We start from the raw sequence: 26,571 nt of genomic DNA, 5'->3' as shown, positions 1-26,571 counted from the left end.
CACTTGAAATACAAAAAATAGGACAAAGAATCATTTTAAATTGGACAACTAAAGCACTGACCTGTACAGGCTCAGGAGTAAGCTGGACAACATGCTGCATACGTTCACTATGATGATGCCTAGACTCTTCTTCATAGATGAGATCTCTCTCATGCTGGGGAAGATTCAGGAATCGCCGAATGGTACACAGATTTTCCCAAAGTGTACGATTTTCAGGGCTTGGGTTTTCTTTCCAACGCAGCAGCTCACACAGCCAACCCTGCAGAGGAAGTCAAAAGATATGCATTGTTAAGTAGTAATGAATACAGTAGTTCAATAGTAGCCTTGAGTGCCATTGAGAAAACCGTTTCCCAGATTTTATACTACAATGTATTTATCGATAACACCTCCAGTTTAAAAATTGCAAATTATTCAATTGGGTGACTATATTCTAAAGTATCCCAAATAGTATGATTCAAGTTAAGACACATTCTTTTATCTGAAATCCCTTCAGCTAGGGAAAATAAAAGCTAAAATGTTTAGTTTGATTCAGATATATTGAACAATATATACAATTTATGTACTCTTCCCTGGATATTCGATAAAGATAAATCATACAATAAGACATTTTTTAAAAATCTAGATGAAGCTAATTTCAGTGTTCTGAGAAGGGGGAAGGGGAAACTTAATCTCATAATTTTTATAGTAATTACGAAAGAAAAGATATATGCTAACATAATAGAATTTGGCACCCAGACAGGAAGCCCTTGAAGGATAACTGGATGGGGGTGGGGGGGGGAAGCACACTTTACTGCTCATTGCCAGGTATCCAATGCCATGTATTCTCCTTATTGTTAGGGCTCTTTTCTTATTTTTGCTTTTCCTTTCAGAATTAAAGTGTTATCTAGTTAACTAGAGAGATCTTTAAGGGATCTATTGGTTTCACTGTCCTTATCAAATCTTTCCCTTTTTTGGAAATGCATTCATTTTTCTCCTCTATTTCTTTATATATATAGACAGGACCCAAGGTGCAGACTGTGCAGAGAGGCCTCAGAGAGTCCAACACATAGTGGCAGGTGTAAGATGCAAGCAGGAACAGCATACACTGAATGGCACAACCAAGTAGCTGGCATTGTGTACAGGAACATCTGCACAGTGTATGGGCTAGACCCTCCCAAGTCCAGATGGGAGATTCCACAGAAGGTTGTAGAGAATGACAGGGCTAAGATACAGACAGACAGGCAGGTACTGGCCAATCAACCAGACATTGTAGTAGTAGACAAGGACCAGAAGACAGCGGTGGTGATAGATGTAGCAGTGCCAAGTGACAGCAACATCAGGAAGAAGGAGTATGAGAAGCTGGAGAAGTATCAGGGCCTGAAGGAGGAATTAGAGAGGATGTGGAAAGTGAAGGCCAAACTGGTCCCAGTGGTGGTAGGGGCACTTGGGGCTATGACTCCCAAGCTGGGAGAGTGGCTCCAACAGATCCCAGGAACAACATCAGAGCTCTCTGTCCAAAAGAGTGCAGTGCTAGGAACAGCTAAGAAACCTCAAACTCCCAGGCCTCTGGTAGAAGACCCAAGGTTGAGGAAGACACATACCACCCATAGGGATGAGAAGGGTGTATGTGTGTGTGTGTGTGTGTGTGTGTGTATTCCTTTAATATTACAGTGTATCTATGGGCTGTCAATCCATGCCTTCCCTGGTACTAAATATATATTCATAAACCTGTCACTTTGATAGATGGAGGTTCTCCAAGGACTAGGATTTTAAACTTCCTCCAGATACATCCTTCCAGTCTCACTTATCAAATATCTCTCTCCTTAGTTCCCTCCCCATTCTGAAATATAAATTGGAAGGATGTACCATGCATTACCATGCTTTGACTGACAGTTCTAATACCCAATTATCATATCCAGACCTGCTAAAACGTGGACTAAAAATAGTTTAAATTAATTAAAGAAATGTGACAAATTGGAAGGGCACAAGGATGAGACACAGAAAAAATTTACCTGGCATTTTAGCAGTAGCATAAAGCAAAATACATGGAACCCATATAATCTCTACCTTCAAATATTTTAAAATGTGTTGACTCATCATATTACTCACAGGACCACTACAGCCTACAATTGGTCTACAAAATACTGTTCAAAATCTTGACCTTCCTTAGACAAATTCAGCAAAGGGCTGAGGACACACTCCGTTAATCTTCTCAGAATACTTGAAGACAATACTTCTCACTGGTGAAAAACTCTTGCAACTTCAGCCAGTTACATAAAAGGGAAGATTCGATCTTATTATACCCAATGTGCTTACTACTACAGTATCCTCCAAATCTGGTAAAATGTTTTATACACTGGCAGATAGCACTCTCTTGAAAAGCAGTGACTAATACATTCTTTTTTAGGGTTTTACAAAAAAACAAAATGCAATTCAATGAAGAAAACATACCACTTTTTAAACATTAGTTTTACAGTTTTACAGCCCAAAATATCAAGTGACTGCTTAGTTTTTAGAAGCAGAAGCAAAATCTCAAGAATAGCTTTGTCCCATTGAAATCAGTGGGATCTGAGCAATTTCAACAACATTGGTTTTGGGATAAGGGCACTTATAAGATTCTGAGTTTTTAAAATGTAGTTCAGGATGTCTACATATGACAATATCTAAACAGACAGGTTTGTTAGTGTCCCTTGGATATACTATGGTAAAACAAATACTTGTTAGCCAGTGACAACTCCTGATGAAGGGGCTAGAAAAACTTTGCATAATATCATGTGATTGTTTGCCTAATTCTCCACTGCGTCTTCTGCCTTTACTCCCCCCCCCCAAAAAAGGAAGAAAGAAAAGCAAGATTTGATTATCTCCGCTGCATCAGCCAGGACAGCCACACCAGCTGTTCTCATTGTGCAGCCTCTTCCTCACGGCCTACATGTTAATAACCTGATCATTCCATTTTCTCCTTCAACTGCCGGCTGCAGCACAGTGAAGAGACAAAAAGCCAGGCCCATCTGCAGCAGCTGTAGGCACTGAACTGTGAAGCCACGGGGGATTTATAAACTAATCTGTAACACAACACTGCCTTGTTTTTACAAGTGAGAGGCCACAGTTGTGCAGACCTGATCTTTTCTTGCAATAAGCTAGGAGTGGTGGGAAATGAAAAGAAGATATCTAATCATTTACTTGGAATAAATATCTGCATTTACTATTCTGCATGGTACGTGGCTAACCACAGAATCAGGTGATGGCTGACTCCCACATTCTCTTCTCTTCACACAAAATCCCATGTCTCTTTAATAATAAAGTAACACACAAACAGACCTTTAAAACTCTCAGCTCTAAAGTGTTTTCTCAGGGGTTGCTCTATACAAAGGAATTTTTTTTGAAATGTAAAATAGAACATGGAAGGGGGGAGTTCTTCCTCCTGCATTCTTTTTATTGATTCAACCAAGTTTCCAATTGAACACATACAAATTATTTGAACAATTATGGCTTCGACACATTCCCTTGGAAAACTGAGGCACCAGACTTGGTTTGGTGGGGGGGGGGGTGTTCCTATTTTTTAGGAAGGGTAAGAAAATCCCTACAGCTGCTCCATGTTTTGAGTGATCTAGACCCAGAAATCTTCTGGCTTGAGGATGCTGTTGCATTTTCAGAATACTCAGCTTGAAAAGAGAGATGTGACAGTTGACTGCTCCCCTCTTCCTTATGATCTTGGAATATTTAACACAACACTCGGCTGTGTTTGATTGGTTAGCACTCCTATAATCTGCACTCATTACCATCACTTAGCCTGACACTACAGGCCTCATTATGGACTGTGTGCTCTCTGCCATTATTCTTTAGGAAGCATCTTGCTCAATTTGCCTGGCACCTTGCAAGGTCCTGACCTTGAAGCTATTAAGGAATGAACTAGACTGCCATGTGACCATGTGTGCAAGACATGAGCAAACCAAATTAATTTCTGATACAGGAAGTTAGCAGGCAAAGGTCCCATTCTTAGGACACCTGAGAATGACTTGATTCCCCAGCAGACATACACTAATGGCATATTTAGCGAAGCTTAGTTCTGAAGGTGAATCACATTCTTGTTATTCAGGGAGAGATAAATCCAGTTTCCCCAGAAACTCTTTGCTTGGCTGCTCAGATTAAGGGATCTAGCTTTCTACAGCCTGGGCATGCATGTATACAAACCACAGCAGGACCCAAGAAATCTGTGATACTTCATAGCCTCAGACATATTGTACCATGTACACCCAGCTGCTACAATAATTAGCTTATGAATGTATCAGCTGGTTCTGCAATTTTTATAAATGATAACTAACCTACAGAGCAGAAAGATTTTCATGAGCCTAATATTAGCAAGAAATTGCTTAAGCCTTCTTAACTCTATAATATTATTGTGCTAAATGCCCTCTTCATGCCTGCGATTTTATACCACTGTGGCACTCCCTCCTGTCTCTGATGCCATTTATAAATATTTATTTGGCATCAACAATGGCAATTCATTTATATCAACTTTTTTCACAAAAAGCTATTATCTGCCTTCTTTTTCTCTTTTTCACAAGCTATTTGTATATTTTTCTTCAACAAATCTACCTTTCATTCACAGTTCTTTTAAGCTCTCAATCTATTTATTCAAGCAGTTTATCACCCACCCATTCAGGATCATATATTTATCAACCAAAAAGGTTTCAGGTGCTAATATTGAGAGGCTAATATTGAAAACATTATGTTAGAGAACCTCTAACCAAGACAAATAATTCCCTACCAAGAAATTACTATCAACAGGGAAGGTGTAATGTGCACTGTAGTGTTGGGTTTTTTTTATTGAAATAATCTTACTGTGCTATCTGAGAAAGTTTTTCAGTATGAAGCAAAAAAAAAGTGTAAATGTCAAATAAAACAGTGACAGATGATGACAGTATTCTCTATTGAATAGCACCGTTGCTTCGTGCATGTTCGATGAGAACTCATGAATTATTAATAAATAAACCTCCTTTTTATGTTTAAAAAAACCTCAAGTAGTTGTGTGATTTATTCAGGGAGGTTGTAGCAGAGGGAAACTGAAAATTCCAAAACAGTGATTTCTGTGTTAAAAATGCTGATACTGAATTTTGCATAGATAAAAACATTGAGATGGTAAGACTGACCCTGAGGAACACCTGGCTAGTATCCATCCTTTTTTTCCCTAGCCCACACTATCTGCATCAATAAAAGTAGATTTAAAACATGCTAGAAAGGGGAAAAGGTGGCTGAAAGGAAAAAAATGTTCTTTAAAACCGGATGCTGGTTTAAGTGTACCAGGATTTTTCAATACTAAAAGAAAGGGAAGGGGTCTTGTCACCCCGTTCCTTTGCTAATGTGAGTTAAAGTTTTCCTGTCCAGGTTCAGTCCCAGGTTTTTAACTTTAAAACTGGGCTGGAAATTGACTGGATCAGAAATCTATCTTTTATAATGAAAATAAAAATAAAGGAGCATTCTCCTCCATATATCTTGGACACTATCTCTTCAAGAACCCACTAGGACATTTAAGATAAAATAGGAATACCTTTGAAACAATGTTAAGCCAAGAGAGAAGGCGTTATGGGCTGCTTGTCTTATTGTTGCTCCTCACTTTATCTGAACATCCATTATAAATAAACCAATGCACAGTTGGGAAGGCCTACCATCTGATTAAAAATATCCAAAAGCCCAATTGTATGTAGAAGTGAGTCTCACTGAGCTCAGCAGAATTTACTCATACATGAGTGTGTCTAGGATGGTATATTGGTTGAAATCAGCAGCAATACAAAAAAGGTAATGCCATAGATGGAAAAAGGAGAATGTATCTTCTAAGTTGAAATTTAGAAATCATTTTTAAAATTTTCAAGTCTGCTCTCTGATTAATTTTGGTGTGTGTGTGTGTGTGTGTATATATATATATTACATTAACAAACTAATAAGTTAAATACTGAAGCTCTATTTTAAAATATTATTGCTTTATATATTATGTCTGTGTTATGACCTTAATCAATCAGCTGATTAAGACAGGATGGATAACTCCTGGGAAGCCCCATGAAAATTGTGCTTTCTATAGGTTGTCCATACAATCAGGAAATATGTTAGGTTGGGTATAGTAGTCCTAACATCTATCAAATTTAATAATTTTTAATGTAATGTATATACTGTCTTAAAGTATTCAGCTACTAATGCTGATACTCTATCACCAGATTACCTATTAAAATAAAATCAAGAAAGTGGGAAAATCTGCTTCTATAACTTCTGCAAGCATTTCAGTTTAAGAGGTACAGAAAATAAGTAAAACAAATAAAAGTGTTGCCTATACAGTTAAGAGATTATTGCAAAGAATTCAGCTTGTGATTTTATTGTACACAATTTTATCAATATCTACCCAGAATCTCACTGTTTCTTGTTTTTAAAAACCTAGGCAATCAAGCTTTCCTGTCATATTTTATAAGAACAATTACTCCTAATCAAATGTATCTGATAGTAATATATAAGAATCCTTTGCTAATCTTCTAATTTTCCTACTTAATAGGTACAAGCATTCAAAACATGGTGGGAACCCCTTAGAGGTAAAGGAAGGGAGATGAGAACAGAAATTAACATTATATATTATACTTTTTAACTATATACTTTTTAATATTTAGGTCAGCAGTAGTAGTCATGAAAAACAAAAGTCAGACAATTTAAGTATTTACTGAAAGAGCTCATATGTTTCGAAGCTTCATAAGATGCCCCGCGTAAAGAGAATTTAATCACAAAAATTAATAGGAATTTTTGTTAAACCCCAGCACTGAAATATAGGCTTATTCATTCTGGTACAAATAAGGTGCAACTGGACACTCATTTTCTGAGTGTTAGAAATGATATGGTACTCCATATATAATTTTTGTGTTCACACAGATTTATACAATCCAAAAAGAAGTCAGAGCATGTGTTTACATAGTCCTTATCTACTCTGCAATTCCATTATTAACTTATGGAAGATTTCCAGTTGTAATTGTGACAAATACACTGTGCAAAATACACCCAGTTTTTCTGCTTCTTTTGTGGATTCTTCTTGTATGAATCACTAGGTGATTCTTCTTAATCTTTTTTGGCTATGCACTATACTATGCCTGCAGCCTTACTCAAGGGAAAAAACTAAGATATTGTACATACAACTGGAGAAATGTAATATATTGCAGGGGTAGGCAACATATTTTAGGACCAGAAGACATGTTTGAACTTCTGAGAACATATTGCAGACTCTTACATAAAAGTGCTGTTATGGGCAGTTCTTTGTCATGGAAGGTGCGGCCAGTCACAAACACTAATTTGCCCAATAGGATATTGATGAGATTATTATCTGTCACTCTTTTCAACTCCTTAGCATTCTTTCCACCACTGCAGTTTCACTTGGTATCTTTTTTTTGGCAGGGGGAAGCACACAACTTCAAACACAGCATTAGCCATCCTTCATTTTTATTTTCTAAGAATGTGCTGCCTTGATTCATGAGAATAGGTAGCATACAAAAGGTTGGAAATAAATAAATAGTGTCTAGATCAGTTTCTCAATCTTGGCAACTTTCAGACGTGTGGACTTCAACTCCCAGAATTCCCCAGCCAACACTGGTCTAGATACTAAATACTGTATGATGTTACAAGTTGGTAATTTGTTTTAAGGATCTTTAATTCTGTAAACACAAAGCAGGGCAGAAAGTCTGGTGGGTGCCAAGAAAAGCATCCACCAGCATATTACTCTTCACTGGCACTATGTAAGACACAACAGAGACTTAGGGAATCAGAGAGGTGTAAGGTGAGGCAAGTACTGCTGAGGAATACCATTCATATGTTGGGAAAGCATTACAGCAAGTGGGGAGCATAACTGCTGTATTTAATACAGGTTTTCCATCTATGCATGCCTACGATATGCTTGAAAAAACAGTAATCTCTTCTAGAAACACCAGGTTGGTATGTGCATCAGAGGAAATTCAAAAATTGTTTGTCATATGTAGAGGGATTGCTGAAGAACATTGTTCAGCTCATCTTCCATAAAGCCTTCGATAGACTTAAAGCTTTTGCCACACAAAAGGCTTAGAAGAGTTTTTGATTCAATGGAGCAGTAGCATAACAGGCACCTGCAATACCAATGGAATCCTAAACTATAAATTCCTTGAGCATAACAATATATTTACAAATTCATAATCTAAATTACAATTTTTTGAAAATAACACAATAATGCAAAAGAGAGAGAGAGAGGGAGGGAGAGAAGAAATTTGAACTTGGTATTAGAAAGCACCCAGAGACTGGAATTCTCTAGGTTTTACTGTTGTAATTTCCAAGATACTAAGAAACTGAAAGTTGTTAATTTTAAGACCACTGAAAATGGTCTACAAATGTACCAGTGTTCATAGTGAAAGCAGAAATTAACAGTAATCCATGCTGAAATGCTGCTGGTCACCTGTCACCCCTAACACTGTATGGAAATATATACCTTAGGTATTTAATGGATTGTCCTTCAGCAATAACTTGTTTAATTTGATGTTTATAATTTTTAAAGGATTTGAATTCCTGCACTGACATTTTGCAGGAATTCCAGCAAATACGTGAGTAGGCACATTAAGAGATTTTAGTGTGAACGATTCAAAATAACTCTACTCAAAATATATGTTAAAGGATATTTCCTCACCCACATCTTCAGTGCAGAAAAATGTCAGCATCTGTGAGAAAAATTATAATGTGTGATAGATGTCTTAAGAGACTGGGAATCTGCTATTAGCCAAATTAGCCACAGAAAATTATTTTCTAATTGTATGCAGGCAAAGGCCTCTAAAAGAAATGTTCAGACTGGAATTCTACAGCAGCATGAAAGTAGCCAGGTAGTAGTATGAACTTGTAATTCACTCACAGAGCTCTCCCTTTTACAAACCCAATACATCTCCATTAAAATAAAGCTCCTGCTGATTTAAAAAAAAAAGCCAGAGAAGAAAGTGGAATGGATAAAAGAGTGGCTATAATGCTGAATTCTGACATGCACATTAATGGAATCTTGACAAGTATATCTGATCTCTATAAGTACAGTTTACAGTGATTACTTTTGAATTGCAGTATACTATACTATAATATTTGTCAGCAAACTGCTATTCTATAATATTTGTGGGAATTTACTTACTAGTTCCGCTAAGCTATTCCTTCAAGACTTTATTTGAACCATTTATTCTAATAAAAGATTTGTTTGACAAGAATTATCACATGATCATGGCAAAACCTGCTGAATTAAATTCTGTTCACACTAAACTTAGCAAAAAAAAAGAGCAAAGAAAGAAAAGTGTAGTGAGTGCTTCCTTAAGAACTTTTTGTGCCCCTTTTCTTAAAATGGGGAAGCAGGGCTCTTATTTTTTTATATGTTTCTGACCCTCAGAACTGTAGAAAGAAGGCTGAAAATGATGGAGGAGAGAAGAGAGACCAAAACCAAGGCTAGAAGAAAACAAACATTTTAAAATAATCTTGTTTGCAATATTGATGATATCATATATTACTATTTTAAAAAAAAAGTTTATCAACATAGAAAGTAAGTACTTCTAGGACATTTAAGCCATAGTTTCTACTTTCCATAGTATACATATCATCATTTAAAAAGCCAGGGAACCGACTCCATAATTCTTCATGGCATGCTGCAAAATAAACATCACTGTCTAGCCTCATATCTATTTGCAGAAATGCCTTTGGACTTTGGACGCATAAGGATCTCAAAGATGTAGAGAAAATTATTGGGAACCAGTTCACCTTCTTATAGATGCTCTGATTATATCTGAATTTGGATCTAAAATCTTGGATTCTAGAGAAGAGTTTTTATGCAATATATTGTTTTAATTCATCACAATCAATCATGAAATCTATCATGTATCTAATTCTCTGAAAGCTCTTGCTCTATTTCTTTTCTATCAACTTTGCCCACATATTCCATATTTTCAGTGGCAATCAAGCTGCCCATGACTGCCAATTCTTCAATACTAGGGAAGCTAGGGAACTCCAATACTTCCCTAGCACCATTCTCCACATCTCTCTTTCTTTTCTATCTTTACATTAGGATAGTCAGAAATAGTTTGCCAACTTGAGATGTAATCCCTTACCCATAATTAGACCATATTAATATTGTTCCTTTTCTATATTTTTAATATTGTATTGTAACTATATATGTTGAAATTGAATAAAGTTCTTAATTAAAAAAAAAGAAATAGCTTGCCAAGCCATGTCCTAAGCAATGTGAATAATAACCAGAATGCTTTCTGTTTTATGTATGAATATTGATCCCAATTGCTTTTTTGTTTCTTTGCATGCCAAATAAACTCATGAATATTAAGACTTGTTCAAGATATGAATTACCATTCCTTGAACTTATGAGTTATTATATTATGAGCTATTGTATAAGTTATTATATAACTGATGAGTTATATTATGAGAATTAAGTATTCTCTGTCAACTACAAGTTTAAATTGGAGCTAACAGTTTTCTAAAGTAGAAATTAGAAGTAGCAATTCCCCAAATTAATGAAACATCACTAAATAAACCTGTCATTTTTATACCACACCCTGTGAAAAGATTGCTTAGATGAACAGCGGCCTATACAAATATGTGGCGACAAGGAGTTCAAGCAGTAAGAAGTACCTTTTCATGTGATGTATACCTGTGCTTTCCTGCTGCTCTGAATAAATTACTCCAAATACAAGTCGGAAGAATAAAAGCCAGTCACTTGGTACTGGTGGTCTCACACTCTATTTGTGAGTTTCCCCAGAGGCACAGAACTGCACGCAGCTGGGAGCAAACTATTAGCCTATATAAGTCATATGTGATCCAACAGTAGGGTTTTTTTTATGTATTTGAAGAGTTGGATCTCAATAGCAACTTAATTAGAATCCTTGTGGTAGCAAGATATTTTTAGGCAGGTTACAGGTCTAGATGGTTGTTACTAATTTTCCAGAGATTCATGTAAAGTATGTCTCTTTGAGATCTTTTTTAGGCTTTAAACTCTACATCAGTAAATGGATGTTGACACCTAGCCTATAAAAATTAAAAGCACCAACAGTTCTCAAATTTTGTCCTAGCTTCCCCACAACTCAATATTATAAAATAAAGATACCATGGCAACCAAAAATAGTTTGAAAACATACTCCTAAATGAGCTTGATATGCAAATAGCAACTCCAAGCTCATAATATTGGGTTTTGATGTGGTTATCGCAGCTGAATACATTTCCTACTCCTAATATAAACCAAACGTTGCAGTTACTTCAGTATATCAAAAGAGTTAAAAGTATAATAAGAAAATCAATGTTACTTGAGAGAACTGTGAAATGAAAAGCACATACTCAGATATACTTATGCAAGAAGTATTTGCAGGGCATAACCACAGCAAATTTCATTTTCACACATTTGATCAACCTTGCTGCTCATTTTTTTAAAATCCTCTCTATTGGTTCTACATACTGTAACTGCTTTCTTTTTCAGATCAAGAACAATTAATATATTCTAGCTAAGGAGAATAACTCATGGCTGATTCTTTTGGAATTTCAGTATTCAAGCTGGCACTGACTGAAGTTGGTGAGCTACCCAAATTATTTTCAGTGGCTTAGAACATTTCTATTTCAGGACTTTTCTGCATAAAATGACAGCAAGATTCCAGACATTTTCCAGCCAAACCTCAAAGAGAGCCTGGTAATTCAGTTTGTGCTAAACAGTCCTGATTAAAAACTATCTCGTCTTGGTTGTGTGTGTGTGTGTAAAAATTTTGCAAAACCGAAGGACAAAAGGCACGTTTGCAAAATCAATTGTGCAGTTTTTATTTTACTGCACTTTTACCACATATGTCATTTATTACACAGTGGAAAACCGTTAAATGCACAGTAGTTGTGCCAAGTGGCATTATGCTTTTAACAGCTTTATTCGTTTAACAGCTCCAGCTCTCATTATATTTTGCCATGTGGTACATGAGATTTTTATTCTTTTAACAGTTTAAAAGGGGTCCCTGGCATTTTCCTTTTATGTATTTCATACTGCGCCTGTACTTTTTCTTTTTTGTGAGTATTAAGCCTTAGACAAAACTAAAAACAAGAGGTGTATCAGGAAACATGAAGAATTAGAAGGAGATAAGAAAGGTTTAGATCCTTTTTATAATCATACCTATATCATATATTTGTAGGGTCACAATATTTCTCTGAACACTAGTATGTGGCTACTTTTACTTTCTCTATTTTATTATTGTTCCATTTCATCTTTTCACTGAATGGAAAAACATTCAAAGCAAAGCAACAGTGATTATAACCCTTTAAGGCCTCTATCAAACATACAAAGACACCACCACTTCAAGAGTCCTTATTTTATTATTCTGTTTCTTTTTCACTTTTTAAAAAAAAAAAAAAGATTCTTGTATCTTAGCTATTCAGTCTGTTTAAAGAGGTAGAAAGAAATTATTCTGGAGCAAAAGAACAAATAAGAAAGGATTCTCTGGAGCTTGTTGTTACTAGTATAGGTGAATTTTTATTTGTAGGAGAAGGGATGGGTCCAATTTCAACCTCAAAGTTATTCCTGCTCTTGAAAGAGAAACCCCTACTCACCTGACTTTTGTTGGCAGCTACTTTGGCAAACAGAGCCTGAGACACCTTGGCCCTTTTCATCTCCTGTTGGATCTCATCATAAATGGCAGCTGTGATGTTGATGTTGGCTCCGTCCACCTTAATGGGGAGGTCTGTTGTCGGTGTTGAGGTTTTGGCCTACCGAGAGACCATGAAAATAATAATTAAAATAGTGCTGCTTTCAGCCCAGCCATCTGTGCAGAAATTATCAAAGGATTTCAGTCAGCTGATGCCAAACTGCATTAGCTACAGAGGGACACTTCCTGTCCATTATTCTAATCAGGTTAATTGTGATTGGAAATAATTGCAGGGCATTCCTATAGGACATACAGAGTGTGTGTATGCACTCTCTTTCGCTCTCTTTTTCTTACAAACACACACAGAGTATTCTTCAATTGCTCTGACTTTCAGCACATAAAAAAAGCATACACTTGGAAATTAAAAGGTTATATAGGAGATGAAGTAATGTTTAAACAATTATTTTATTCAGCTAGCCCTCAAATACAATATATTATGAATATGAGTGTTTGAATTTTTGTTCCCTCCCCTTCCTCCCAAAAAAGCATATCAAAGAGCCAATTCTTCCAGAAAAAATGAGTAAATGCATAGAAGTCTCTAAATAATAAATTATTACTCAATTTAATGTACTCCCTCAAGTCTCTTTCATCCTTTATTAAAATTATATGTATGTCATTTGAGTATGTATGGTTTCCCATCATTATGCTGGCCAGACAGTCACCTAATTTCACCTAGGAAATCAGTGGGTATGAAAAAAAAATTAATAACTCTATGCCTGCCAGTATGCTTGATATGCTACCATTGACTTCCTAAACCCACATTGCAGCTGGGTACATTCCATTACATTTCTCTTAAATAAATGATTTCCTATCAATTTTTGTCACAATTGAAGGACACTAAGAGAGAATATTGCCATCACAGATAAATCTACCGAAAGAACTGAGATGGGATTTTACTGCACAAAGATCTAGAAATCTCCTGCAGACTACAATGGCTATTAATTTCACTAGTAAAAGTCAACTAAGTTTTTAGAAGAACTAATTAATAAATTATGCTAAACAATCATTTCAATCAAACAACAGTTTAAAAAAAATGCAGATACACAGTAATGACCAAGGACTCTAAGCAAGGGTTTTAGGAACCTGAAATACGTATTAAAGCAAAATGTGTAGTTAGAAAAGGGTGAAAAAGACTGGGAGAAGTAACAGCCTTTCCTCCGTGCTGATTCATTAGAACAGCCTGATACAGGGTAAACATTTTATATTAGTTGAAAGTTTAACAGGGCAATATACTTTATCATCTTTAACAAAAAAGATGTCTCTCTAAGGTATTGTTAAAAAGGAAGTGTGGGGTTTTGTCTTGTATTTGAGAAACCCAGGTTTATGACCCATTTGTCTTATATTTGACAAACCCAGATTTAAAACTTAGATTTGCTGTCATATGAATGTCTCAGGAATATAATTTTTTAAAAAAATATGTAGCATTAGGACCATTTTAGAATACATTTGCCTGTGTTCTGTGGTCAACTTGGAGAAGCCTACTCTGAGTTATTCCATCATAATATGTGGCTTCAAGAAGCAGAATATTATGGCACTAGTATTACAAAACTCCTAAAGGGAGGACTGCCTGGTTCCATTTTCACTCACGTGTTATCAGGCAATATAAGATTTGTGATTATACTGCACTATTAAAAGGGCTTACAAATTCACTTTTTTCTAGTATGTTAACAAGAATGTTGCTGCTTTGTATTTTTGTAATTATTACTTTATTTCACTGAAGTTTTATTTTTTTCAAATAAATGGTCCAAAAATGGCCGAATGGGCTACATAAATATACTTTGCTAAAATCAGCCTGCTATAATCTGTCTTTTTAATTTTCCTTGACTTTTACCAAAGAACAAATTAAGCAGCAGAAGCCCATATTTAAATATTGCCATATTCATCTCAAAACATTTGGACTCTTTTTTTTCCCCGATCAGTTTGGCATTGATTACCTACTAGCAATACACATTTCAAAACAGAAGTTTATCAGCTTGAAAGCTACAAATGGAGAATTACAATTAAAAGAAAAAGCAATGCAATAGGGAAAAACGAACATTTATTATATTTCTTGATACTCTGAGATTATCTACTACACTGCAAATTGTATCACAGATTGGTATCTATGGAAACAATATTTTTTATATAGGTTAACTTTGGCATCAGGAAAAAAAAATGTCTTTCATTTCAAATACATTTTCTCCTGCCTGCCCATCTTGGATATTTCTTAAGGCACTCTTCTAGCATTAAATTATCCTTCCTGGTACTAAGACTTAGGCAAAAATAAATCATATATGCATTGTAAAATAAGTTATTTTGGAATTTTCTCCTGCTTCAGCAGGAGAAGGTAAGTTATACCACTGTTGATTTTGCTTTTTCTAAAAGAAATCTCTTCCATTCTCTAGGTAATTTCCTCACTTCTCTATCTTGGATATAATTCACTGTCAATGTTCAAATGAACTGGCATAAATGTTGTAGTTATCTTCTTGGACTCTTACCAGAGTGACCAAATGAGTTTTCATTTACAGACCTCTTATATGCAGCATGTTTTCCATTGGGAGGTCAACCAAGTATCAAATATTACAAGCCTCCCAGAGTTATTGTTAGCTGCCCAGAGGCACTTATAAATTCTTTCAATCAATCAGTCAATCGATTAACAATATAACTCAAAGAAAAGCCCCTTTTCTTTTGAAGTTATAGTTTACCTTTGCTGTAATTTTGTTCCCCTTCTATTTTTAGTAACATTTATCCTTTTTTCTGTTAAATATTGTAATTTTTAACTGTACCCTGCTCTGAAAATTATTAGCCTAAGGCTGAGGCATAAAGAAGGAGGAGGAGGAAAATCATCATCATTTAGGAGTAAAGCTTGTGATTATAATCAAATCCTTTTAAACACAGAAAAGAAAAAAAGGATCTTAATATCTGGAGACTGAGGTTGTGGAGGGAAGTAAAACAGACATAAATGCCAATTTTCCCATATTATATATATTCAGTTCCACCAAACGAGTTAGATGTGCACAACCAGCCTTGCCCAATTTGGTGACCTCCCAAATTCTAAGCAAGCTTAAACACCAGCAACATTACCAAAGTATAAGAATTGCCTCAATAAAATGAGAGTGATAGTTTTCCTGAACTCACTTTTCCTACTGAATTTACAATTCTATTGTTTGTCCATCTCTTAGCCCTCTTAATACAGAAAAGAGATTGTCTCCAAATCATGACTTTTTCCCTCAATACCCTCTTTTTTTTCTTCTTTTGATCAACATTAGTCAGAGAAATATTGGAGGAAGGATTTTAAAATGCTATTCTTAAATATATACACCTAAACTGTAAACATTGGTGAAACATGAATAGTGAAAACAAATGCATTTCAGAGAAATGAAAGGTACTTTTGAAATTTACAACGTAATTCTCCATTTTAAAAAAAAAGAGTATAAAACTGTGTATTGGATAAAATGTATAGGAATATATAATACATCTGAGAAGTATGTGCATTTTTAGGGAAAAATTAGTTGGAGAAATATGTAGATTGGTAAAAATGCATACAAAATGTGTATATTTGGAGACACATGTACAAATATTTGTGCATATTTAGTGAACATTTTAATTTTTATTTTTAAAAATACTATACATAAATTAAATGGCAATATAACTATATAACTATATAAAATACAATATACTTTGAAAAAGAATCAGTTTATTTTATTTTTTTTAAAAACTATACAGTGAGGGGAAAATAGCACAGAAAAAAAGAAAAGAAATACACTATAGTGCTATACAAAATTATACTATGCCAAATTACCTAAGGAGAAGAGAAAGAAAAAGAAGAAAAAGGAAATCCTCAGAAAGCAACAACAACAAAAAAACCCTTTAAAAAAACAGATGAACCAAACAAAACTAGAAACTCAGAAAAGAAATAGATGTGTAAATTATACAGTACGTAATCATACACATTTACACATACACTGTTTAGAGAAGGAAGACTGACAGACCGACCGACCGACTGACCCAGCTATTAAAATCTCTTAGCTTTCTCCAACTTCACCATTATGATTCAATTTTTAAACAATTAAGAGTTTTTGAAATTTGCCAGAATAAAATGCTATAGATTTACTAATCCATAGACTAGCTCCCTTGTACTGAAAGGAGCTTCAAGCACTGCATTTACCTTCCGCCAGCTATTTCATACCAGGCAAGTTCTACCTTTCTTCTCTAATGTAATACGTACTGCATCTAAAGTTTGATTCAGACATTAATTTCCAGTGGTTCCTTTCTCCCGCAACAAGTGTGGGAGGAAACACAGCACTCAATGTCCCTGTCATGCTCTCTGCTGGGAGAGACTCTGGTTCATACTTTTGGCAATAACAATTAGCAGCTTAGCCTGAGCACACCTTTGCTGGACAGGTTGGTTCACTTAAACATTCATGACTCAAGACATTTGGAGGGTTAAAGATCAGCACCTACACTTGGATTGTATCCCAAAACCAACTACAGACCTCTAAAATTTCTTCAGTAAAATTTCTTAAACACATGTCTGACTACTTATTTTGAAAAGTTCCAATGTTTTCCTGTTAGTTAGTTGCAATCAACCTAACAACTCCTCCTTAATTGTATTTCAGCACCTCTGGATGCTACTTAGAGGTCAGCTTGCCATCCAGAAGATGTCATACTGAAGCAATGAAGATAACCATAGGATAAAATTAAAGGTACAGCCCAACTAAAGTTATGGAAAAGTTCAGGTATGCATTGAGGCTGAAGTGCACAGTCAGTGCTGTAAGGAAATAACACTGCCTAGCTCTGTTTAACCACTCAGTGGAGAAAACCATTTCTAACACTGCAAAGACTGGGGTACATATTCCATGTGCACATCAATGATTTGAGGAGCTTCAGATCACAGCCAAGGTGTAGATATTTGAATTCTTTCATGTACTTAACTGAATGTTCATTCTTTATATTTGCAGCATTAATAATAAAAAAAGCATACTGGTTTCACCCCAGACGTGTTGCCAGAAGACCACATAACTCTGTTAACAGCAATTTCAAACCCTAAAAATTTAAGATTTTCTTTTCTAATGAATATCAGTCTGGGAAAAACCTAACCAGCCATCTTATATGATGCCTGGCTTTAGGTTTTCTGTATGAGGGGACAATACTGAAAGCAATCATAATAGGGTTGAACCTTACCTGGGGGGTTCTGGAGGAACTTGGACTGCTGGCAGCTGAAGACACCATGCTCACATTGGGGTTCATACTCCTCTCTCTCTCATCCTGATATATACGATCTCGCTCTGTCTCAGGTAGGTTGAGGAAATTCTGCATTGCCCTCAGATTTACCAGGAGGGACTGGGAAGCTGTTCTAGGGTCTTCTTCTTTACGCAGTATCTCTGATAGCAATCCCTGGTTCAAAAAATTAAAAAAAAAAGAGGCCAAGTCTTTTTCAAAAATGTGTTAGTTGTAATCAGCCAGGCTGCAGTGCTGAGACCCTTCATCAGATGTCAAAGCATATGGAATGTTTTCTAGAAACAAACCTTGTTTTCTAGGGACCATGGCTGATTTAAGAGCAATTATATTTAAATTCTACCTTTCATTTAAGAACAACCCAAACACAAAGGTGCCAAAGAGGCAAGTGGGTGGTAAGGCACCATTATAAAACTACAATTATAGCCAGGTGCCTAAGAATTATTAGTGCTCTCACTTTTTCTGCTTGAAGCTGCAAACACTTGGCAGTTCTGTTCATCTTCAGGAATCTGCCAAGTTTGGTAAATTTGGTTCAGACATTAAAACAGCTCAGGAGACTTAGGAAGAAAAATGTTTGGCAGGGTTTGGATGTTACAGTTCATTCACTGCAAACTGTCAATTCTTTCTAATGGGGAAAATGCTGCAAATATGAGAAATCCTCAAGATATTTCAGCTTTAAAATAATTTGGAAATTTCTTGCTGCCTTGTTTAAAAAGTCAGGAGGTGGCAATGCTCAGATTCATCAAATACATCTCGATTGTTTGGTTTTTTTACATGAAAGAAGTCAGAGGCTCAGTTACAAGTGTACTAAGTAATTAGGCCTTAGAAACCTAGCAAAGTCACGGAACATAAAAAATTAGAGAGTATATGGGACATAAATGTTATTGATCACTCTGTGGATCTCTCTGACACTAACTTTAACAAAGCAAAGTCTTGAGTCTTTGCATAGCAGAATCTGTAATCATTTGCTCTCCTTCCATGTCCCCTTGTCCTGCAGAACTCCAAGGAAAATTTCCTTCTTATAGCAGAAATCTTATCTAGAAAATAACTACTAATTACATTGCAAATAAATGGAACAACAGCCACCTAAACATTACTTTGCCCATACTTCTTCCTTCTATCTGCACTCTGCATAGGCCTTCAACATATTGCCTGTTCCTCTGAAATACCATTCTCAACAGTAAGTACATATGTATCTTTTCTTTTAAAAAAAGCTAAGAGGGGAAAATCACGTGCTGCATTGTTTCTAGGCAGGAAAGCTCGATACAGGCTATAGCAAATGAATATGCCCCAAGCTTATTTCAATATGCAAAGAAATGAAATTTCCCTGAGTCAAGATATATAGGGGAAATGCTCACAACTGGTTAATATATATGAAAAATTCATACATACATAAGAAACTGAAGCTGATAGTCTTTGAAGAACTAGCTAAATATCCTTTGCTCTGTGACACTAAAATATTTTTTAAGTAGCAGACTAGAATCACACAAATAGAAGACTATTAAAAAAATCAAATATTTGGGGACTGTTGGACATTCTCCCTCAGCCCAACCTACTTCACAGGGTTGTAGTTGTGAGGAAAAATAGGCGGGAATAGAATGTATGCCACCTTGAGCTTCTGCGTAAAAGACAGGATATAACTCTTAACAAATATGCAAGTAAATACAAAATATGAAATAATTATTCCAGGCACAGTTGCTTGCTATATGTTGAAAATATTTGTTCCATATCAGTTACATGCTTCTACTTTCTTATTCATGAATGAAATGTACGTGACTATTGATTAATCTTATCTGAATCTGCTTCATGGCCATTTTTAGTTGCATAAAAAAATACAGTGTTTTAAAGTACAACCAAGTACAAGTACAGTGGCCATATTTTCTTGGAAAAAATAAATGACAAACCTGAAAAAGGGGCAAATCTGAAAGAGGTTCATAAGGATAAGCCTTCAGCAAGCCTGGAGATCCCCTGGTGATAAGGAGCCTCCACACTGGTTGCATTATATGTAATATTTTTCCTGTCATGGTCTTGTTTTATCTATTCTAATTGTTTTAATGGGTTTTCAAAATGTTTTAATTCCTGGTTTTATTGTGCCCCACCTGCAGTCACTTCATGTGAGATGGGCAGCCATGTAAATTTGACCAAATAAATAAATAAATAAATATTTAATTGCTTATGTTTATAACTCTGCTTTAGAAAAGCAAATTTAAGAGCAAAACCAAGAAAATAAATAATTAAACTAAATAAACCTAAAGGACAGCTTTTCGAAATAAAGGACTGTCCTTTATAATAAAGGATGTACAGCCACTGTAAATATAAGGCACAAAAATGCAGCGTTTTGACAATATGCCTGTTGTCATTAGTGCAATTTGGTGTTTTGTCAAGACTTTATATTTTGAAAAACAAAGTTTTGTTTTTTTTAAGGCAAGTAAAAGATTATGGTCAATTAATTGACCACTAACACAGACTTTTCACTTTGGCTAGAACTGGCATACAGCCTATTATGGAGACTATAGGCAAAAATATTAGTCTGTTGCACAACAATCATTATGTGTTTCTGCTCAGATATAGAGGTAGGTTCAGTAATCCATGTACTGTTACACTGCCCATGGCATCACCCATGGTATCCGGCACTCATGTAAACCCGATTGTCATCAAGTTTATTTTAAGAGAGAATTGCATTAAGTTGAGAATTGCATTCTTTAAAGCTACATTCAATATGCTTCCATCTTCAAGACAGGTATGGTAAAATCCCTATAGCTGAGCATATCTGCCTATGTGGTGAAGAGGAAGTTGAAACCATCTCACGCATACTGTTACACTGTAAATTTTACAGGGGCATTAGGTCAATCTACATTTTGCTCCTAATAGATAAATTCCCTGGGAATCCAGATAATTTTTACGTGAACCATCTTCTTCAGGATTTAAATATGTTTAGATAAATATTACTTTTAAATTGAAATAGCTTAATAAATTGTTAGGGGATATATATTTTTATCTTTTATTTTATACTTATTAATGTTTTAGACTGACACTACCTGGGTAACCAATGTACTAATATATTAATAGAAGAGTGAATGCAATCTTCTATTATTATGTGTTCTATTTTATTAGTTGGTAGTATACTATTGTATTTCTTTGTTTTACTTTGTTTTTCTCCTTTTAAATTTTGCTGGTCATTGACCAAATAAATATAATTGATTGATTAAGTTTATTTGTCTTTTTTATCAAGACATTACAATCTTCCTTCTGGAAGACCTAACTATAAAGTTTGCCAAATTTCTTGTTAATAGCTATGGCCTGCAGAAGTTGGGTGATACTCTTCTTGTTATTGTTTAAAGTCTGGCTTTTTCCCTTTTTAAAAGAAATTATATTTATGTTTTATTGGTGTTTCTGTATTTTAAATTGTGTATTTGGGTTTTATTGGTCTGGGACTGTAAATAAATCTACGACTGTTAACCTAATTGCTCCTTTATTTTTGTCTGTTTAATACAATTGTCTATTTATTTATTTATTCTTCAAACTTCTATTACTGCCCATATACAATTATATATATTTTAGTTTTATTGAATAATATTTACTGAGCTTGGGATGAATTTTTAAATTCAAAGGACAGTTTTAGACAATGAATTGTGCTTTTTCAGAAAAAGCATTAAGTTATAAAAGTATTTCTTCTCAGATTTTATTTTTTGTAAAACAAAAGCCAGTAAACTAGTAGCCTTCAGAAGCAATAGGCTTGGTTCAATAGGACTAGACATTACTATTTTCATGCCTAAAAAGCAAAACAATAGCTTAATTAAGCAGTTGCATATAGATTAAAGTAGCTCCTACAAGTAAAAAACAGATAAGTCAGATATAGTTGGGAAGTATTATGTCAAGTTTCCCATGTTAAACAGACCCTCCAAAAAGTATGATTATAAATTATTTCCAGTTTCTTATATCGAAGAGTATAAACAGCAAGAAAACAAAAGTTTTACTGGTTGGGCAATGAGTAGGCCTAGTCTAGCACCTTATTTAACACCAGTTAAAAACTTTGGACAGCCAACCAACAAAATAATACATAAAGGCAGTAGCCCCCTACTGCTGTTGTAACCCCAGCAACTAGCATTTTTCAGTTATAAGAAATCATTTATCAGATTTCTTTGACCACTTTCAGATCGTGTGAGCTGAATGACAATGTAGAATACAGACTATTTCACTTCAGCTTGATATCAATCCAATTTGGTCTAACTTCCAGTAGTATGGGAGCCATACTGACTGGGGTAATTGTTCATGTTTCCTTTCAGTAAAGAAACTGTATAATAATAAAAAAAAATCATGTAGAGATCATGTGTTCACTGCATTTACCACTATCTTCTATTTTTTTTTGAAGCCAGAAATTATATTCAGAAATGAGCTATTATGATCTGGATTAGGATTATATTGACCCTGAATGTAAAGAAGATAAAAATGTTTGGGGGGGAGGAATTATCATTGAGGGGAAGATCCAGGAGTGTAGAACTACTTTCCTTCTGATGGGAGGTTCGAATACTGAAATACCAGTGGACAAGTAATGATGATGGTCATAACCTTCTTGGAGCCAGACAGTACTCTAAACCTATGAAAAACTGTTCAGTTTTACCTGTAGGATTATGCGAAACCTTTCACTTTTGAAGCAATCTCAGCAGAACAGTTACATGCACACATACACTCAGATGATATGTCTCTTGAAATGGCTGTGTTGAGCTATCAAGAGAACACAGCACTTCGAATAATCAGGTTCAGAGATGTCTTATGCAGCCCCAATTCTTTCTATTTAAAGAGTACAAAAAGTGAGAAAAACTTGCAGGACACCAGTGAAAATGGTGAAAAGTAGGTGGCAATGAAATGTGAAGAGTCTGTTCATGAGAAAATGTCTCACGAAGGAAATCTATTACAATGCAGTTTTGAATAGACTGCTCTGACAGACTGTGCTGATAATAGATGACAGAGTGATAACAAAGTCAATAAAACAAAGTATCATGAGAGCACTCATTTATATTCATATAGCTCGGAGTTGGTGTACACAAAAATGAACCAACAATCGGCATTATGAAATAAAAATAAAAATAAAGTGATACTAAATAATCTGTTCATCTTTTTCTCACCTGCAACAAATTAGGCTTTCAATATGCAAAGCATCTTCCTTCAAGAAAAACAAATGATCATGATTTCATTTAATTGTAATTTAATGAGGCATAATTTATTCTTAAAGTGATATATACCAGGTGCATGGCAAAGAAACCAGCCCAGCCAAACTGTAGCATTGCTGTTTTTAAGAAATGCCTGAAGTTAGCTAGAGATTATATTTATTTCTGCAATATTCTGCTAAAGGGTAGAAACAGAGGATGGAAACCCACAGCATACATTTATTTGCTTTAGAATCCCATTGGATATACACACATTCATCACATTTTTTAAAAAACTGGGTATCTATGAAGATAATCTGTGAAACTCTAGAGCTCCGATTATGCATGCTGTTATCTATATCTAAGACTATCATAATTCAAGGGAGTTAAGCATTAACAGCTGGGCATAAATTTATAACTTGAAATTCTGGGGTAAAGAAGACCCACACCTGTAAATGAATTTTTACTGATCAAATATTTGTCTTTGCCCATGGAGAAAAAAAAAACTACATTTGTAAATTTGTTGTTTGAATAGGAATCATTTTCCAACTTCAACAACAGTATTTCAAGGAAGACTTTCAAAAGATGATTGGGAAAACAAACAGGAAAAAGTGTGCTACTTAATACAGAATTTGATTGTAAACAAAGCTGTGGACAGTTAGCATTAGGTAACTCATGGATCCATTTACCTCTGAGAGTTGTATTAACTGCTGGGACTTTTTCTGAAATTATACATCAATTAAAAAATAGGAGGCAACCTGTGCAAATTCAGCTTTTTTTAAAAAAAAACCCTCTAGTTTAGAATTCTTAAGAATGCATTTTCTAGAAGTTATTATTTGCTATTGCTAACAAAAAGCTCCAGATTCTTATTTATGGTTCAGTATGAAAATACCAAAAATGATACAGTAATAAATTTTGGCAGGCAGCAGAACAAATTGTGAAAGCTATTTTGGTTTTATCTCACTTCATGAATACAATATCTAAAGGGTAACAATCATATGTATGAGGCCAACAGCATAGATCAGCTTCTGCAACTGACTGCCCTCCAGAGATGTTGGGACAACAACACACTGCTGGGAATTCTTAAGAGATATTTCCAGTATATCTGAAGGGCAATGAGTTAGGAAATAGGCATGGAACTTTATAATCAGGCAATAAGAATTGGTATAACCGCTCTTGGCACGTGGTGTCACTCTTTAAACATATCAGTACTATGGGATAAATCATGGTTCCCATTATATTAATGCAACATGTAGAATGTGCCTTGGGAGGCCTTCCTTACAAATTCATACAAAGCTTCAAATCTTATAAGCAGGAAATACAATGCTATTTTACTGAAAACATTATAATTTAGAATAAAACACAGAATCATATTTTAAATTTCAGTGTATTAGGAGTTAATACTGAAAAATTAAAAAAACAAACACCTTGGTTATTTTAGTTTTCTATGCTTCTTAGCTCCCAGCAAACATTGTGATATTTTATAGGGATTTAAACTATTTCAACATGTTGAATACAATTAAGATGTTATTATGTTATGCAGTGTTATTTTCACAACAGAAATAGTAAGACTGCAATCCTATATCCATCTCCCTGGGAGAACATTCCAATAAAGTAAGTGGAGGTTACTGTTGCATAGACATGCATAAAGCTGCACTATTAATAATGGTTTCTGATCTTGTATAAACAGATCTCTAACTTTTATAAAATTATTCTGGGTGCACTTGTGTATACCTATAGTTTAGGTAATTACGTTTCATAACAAGTAACCCATTTCAATGTGGTATTACTTTAAATTTTAATTATCATATATTGGTATGAGATAGAATCTAAAAACTAATTTAACTAATGCTTAACGTATGTATCTCTCAGGAGATACCTGCTTAGGTTTGGAATGGCAGTATTCAAGCTGATTTAAATAAAATGTATATAATGTGTAATGATGGAAATTCAATTTTTATTATTAAAATGAAATGTTTTAGTCCTCAAAGAAAATGCTGCTATTACATTAGCTTAATAAACTCTCTTTATTAGGCTGTTAGTTTTTAGGAAAGACAATAAGTGCTTGTAGAAAGAGGGAATTGTGAAGGAAATTCAAGCTTAAACCACACACAACTCCAAGTACTACAGTATATTTAATATATCTCTGGTGGACTTCCTGAAGAATGTCAGAAAAGAACATATTGACTCTATCTAGAAGTCACGCTAACCTTTATCTTAATGAATCTAGCCATGTTTTAGTGTTATGGGATGCCCTAGAGTTATTTGTAATGGAAACAAATCTAGATTTCCCTTAGGCTTACTTGTTTGTATGCTGATTTAAAGAATTTAAAAGCTGCCCCACTTGCAAATTGTGACTTTGGGTGGTGCACATAGACATACTGATTATACTTATCTCAGTGCCGACAGATAACCCCAGAGGTTTCACCACCACCAATACTGACTAGAACCAGCCCTGGAGAAAGGAAGACAACCATACTGTGTTTCCCAGTCCCAGTCCAGAAGGATACCATGGTTGATGGTATCAAAGGCTGCTGAGAGACCAAATACAGTCTCCGCATCCTGAGCCCACCATAGGTCATCAAAAAGTGCAACCAATGCTGTCTCAGTCCTATATCCCAGTCTGAAACCAGACTGAAATAGGTTTAGGAAATCGATTTCCTCCAGAGCCCTTTGAAGGTGCAATCTTCCCTCCTCCAGGATAACCATGAAATGAAAGCACTGGCTTCCATTTTTCATAAAGGGGTAAAAATCCTTAATGTTGCAAAAACCTTACCTTGTGATTAACCCTAATTAAAGCTTGGAGAAGCAAAACAGCTTCATAAACCACAATCTAAGGTTGACTGATTTCAGTCAAGCCATGGATAAATTTAACCTTTGGTCCAGAATATATCAGATATTTTCAAATCCAGAATTTTTGTAATATATTTACTGCCAAGAAGAAAAAGCATTTATGAACATTTAGGAAAAACCACATTCAGAATGGATTCACACACTACTTACATTATTTTTACTCTATTTAATAAATTCAGTTAAAATTGGATGAGAAGTCTGAAACACCTGGAATTTGCTAGCACAATAAAATATTCACAATTCTTTTTCAATCAGTTATAAGTTCCCTTAGAATGATTTCTTATTCTTACAGTAATACTTTTCTTGAGTCCCCAAAAAATAACTCAGCATAAATAAAGTGCCAAGAGAAAGGCTTTTGCTTTGAAAAGTACTGTTGCTAGCTAAAAGTTAAAAGAGATCTGCTAAATGACATGAAGACAGAATTTTTTTTTTTTTCTGGTTACCATTGCAATTTATCTCAGAGGGGACAAGGTATAACAGCATACTTTACTTTGGTAAACTATATGAATCTACTATGCTACAAGGACCTCAGCATACAGCACAATAGTGCCCTAGCATAGTTTATTTTCTGTTTTCATTAGTACAATGCTATCTATAGGAAGTTATTGCAAATAAATTAAATAACAATAAATTCTTCTCTATATTATCTTACAGTATTTTTATTAACATACAAAGAAATTCAT

At 34.9% G+C, this 26,571-nt stretch overlaps 1 protein-coding gene across 2 annotated transcripts in view; it reads right to left on the bottom strand.

Annotated features, from left to right (window-relative positions):
• The window catches only part of SATB2 (SATB homeobox 2), a 132,016-nt gene that overhangs the window by 28,847 nt on the left and 76,598 nt on the right, over positions 1 to 26,571 (bottom strand). The window contains exons 8-10 of one of the 2 annotated variants that reach the window (XM_063318026.1): positions 17,835 to 18,047; positions 12,577 to 12,732; positions 62 to 259 (exon numbers count right to left, since the gene is read on the bottom strand). In XM_063318026.1, coding sequence (XP_063174096.1) covers positions 62 to 259; positions 12,577 to 12,732; positions 17,835 to 18,047 — 567 coding nt within the window. The remainder of the gene's footprint in view (positions 1 to 61; positions 260 to 12,576; positions 12,733 to 17,834; positions 18,048 to 26,571) is intronic. The other variant, XM_063318027.1, reaches the window with a different exon arrangement.

Source organism: Candoia aspera, chromosome 1 (genome assembly GCF_035149785.1).
Source record: "Candoia aspera isolate rCanAsp1 chromosome 1, rCanAsp1.hap2, whole genome shotgun sequence".
In the NCBI taxonomy this organism is placed as follows: Eukaryota; Metazoa; Chordata; class Lepidosauria; order Squamata; family Boidae; genus Candoia; species Candoia aspera.
The sequence above is the reverse complement of the archived record's forward strand: the minus strand, read 5'-3'. Positions and strand labels throughout refer to the sequence as shown.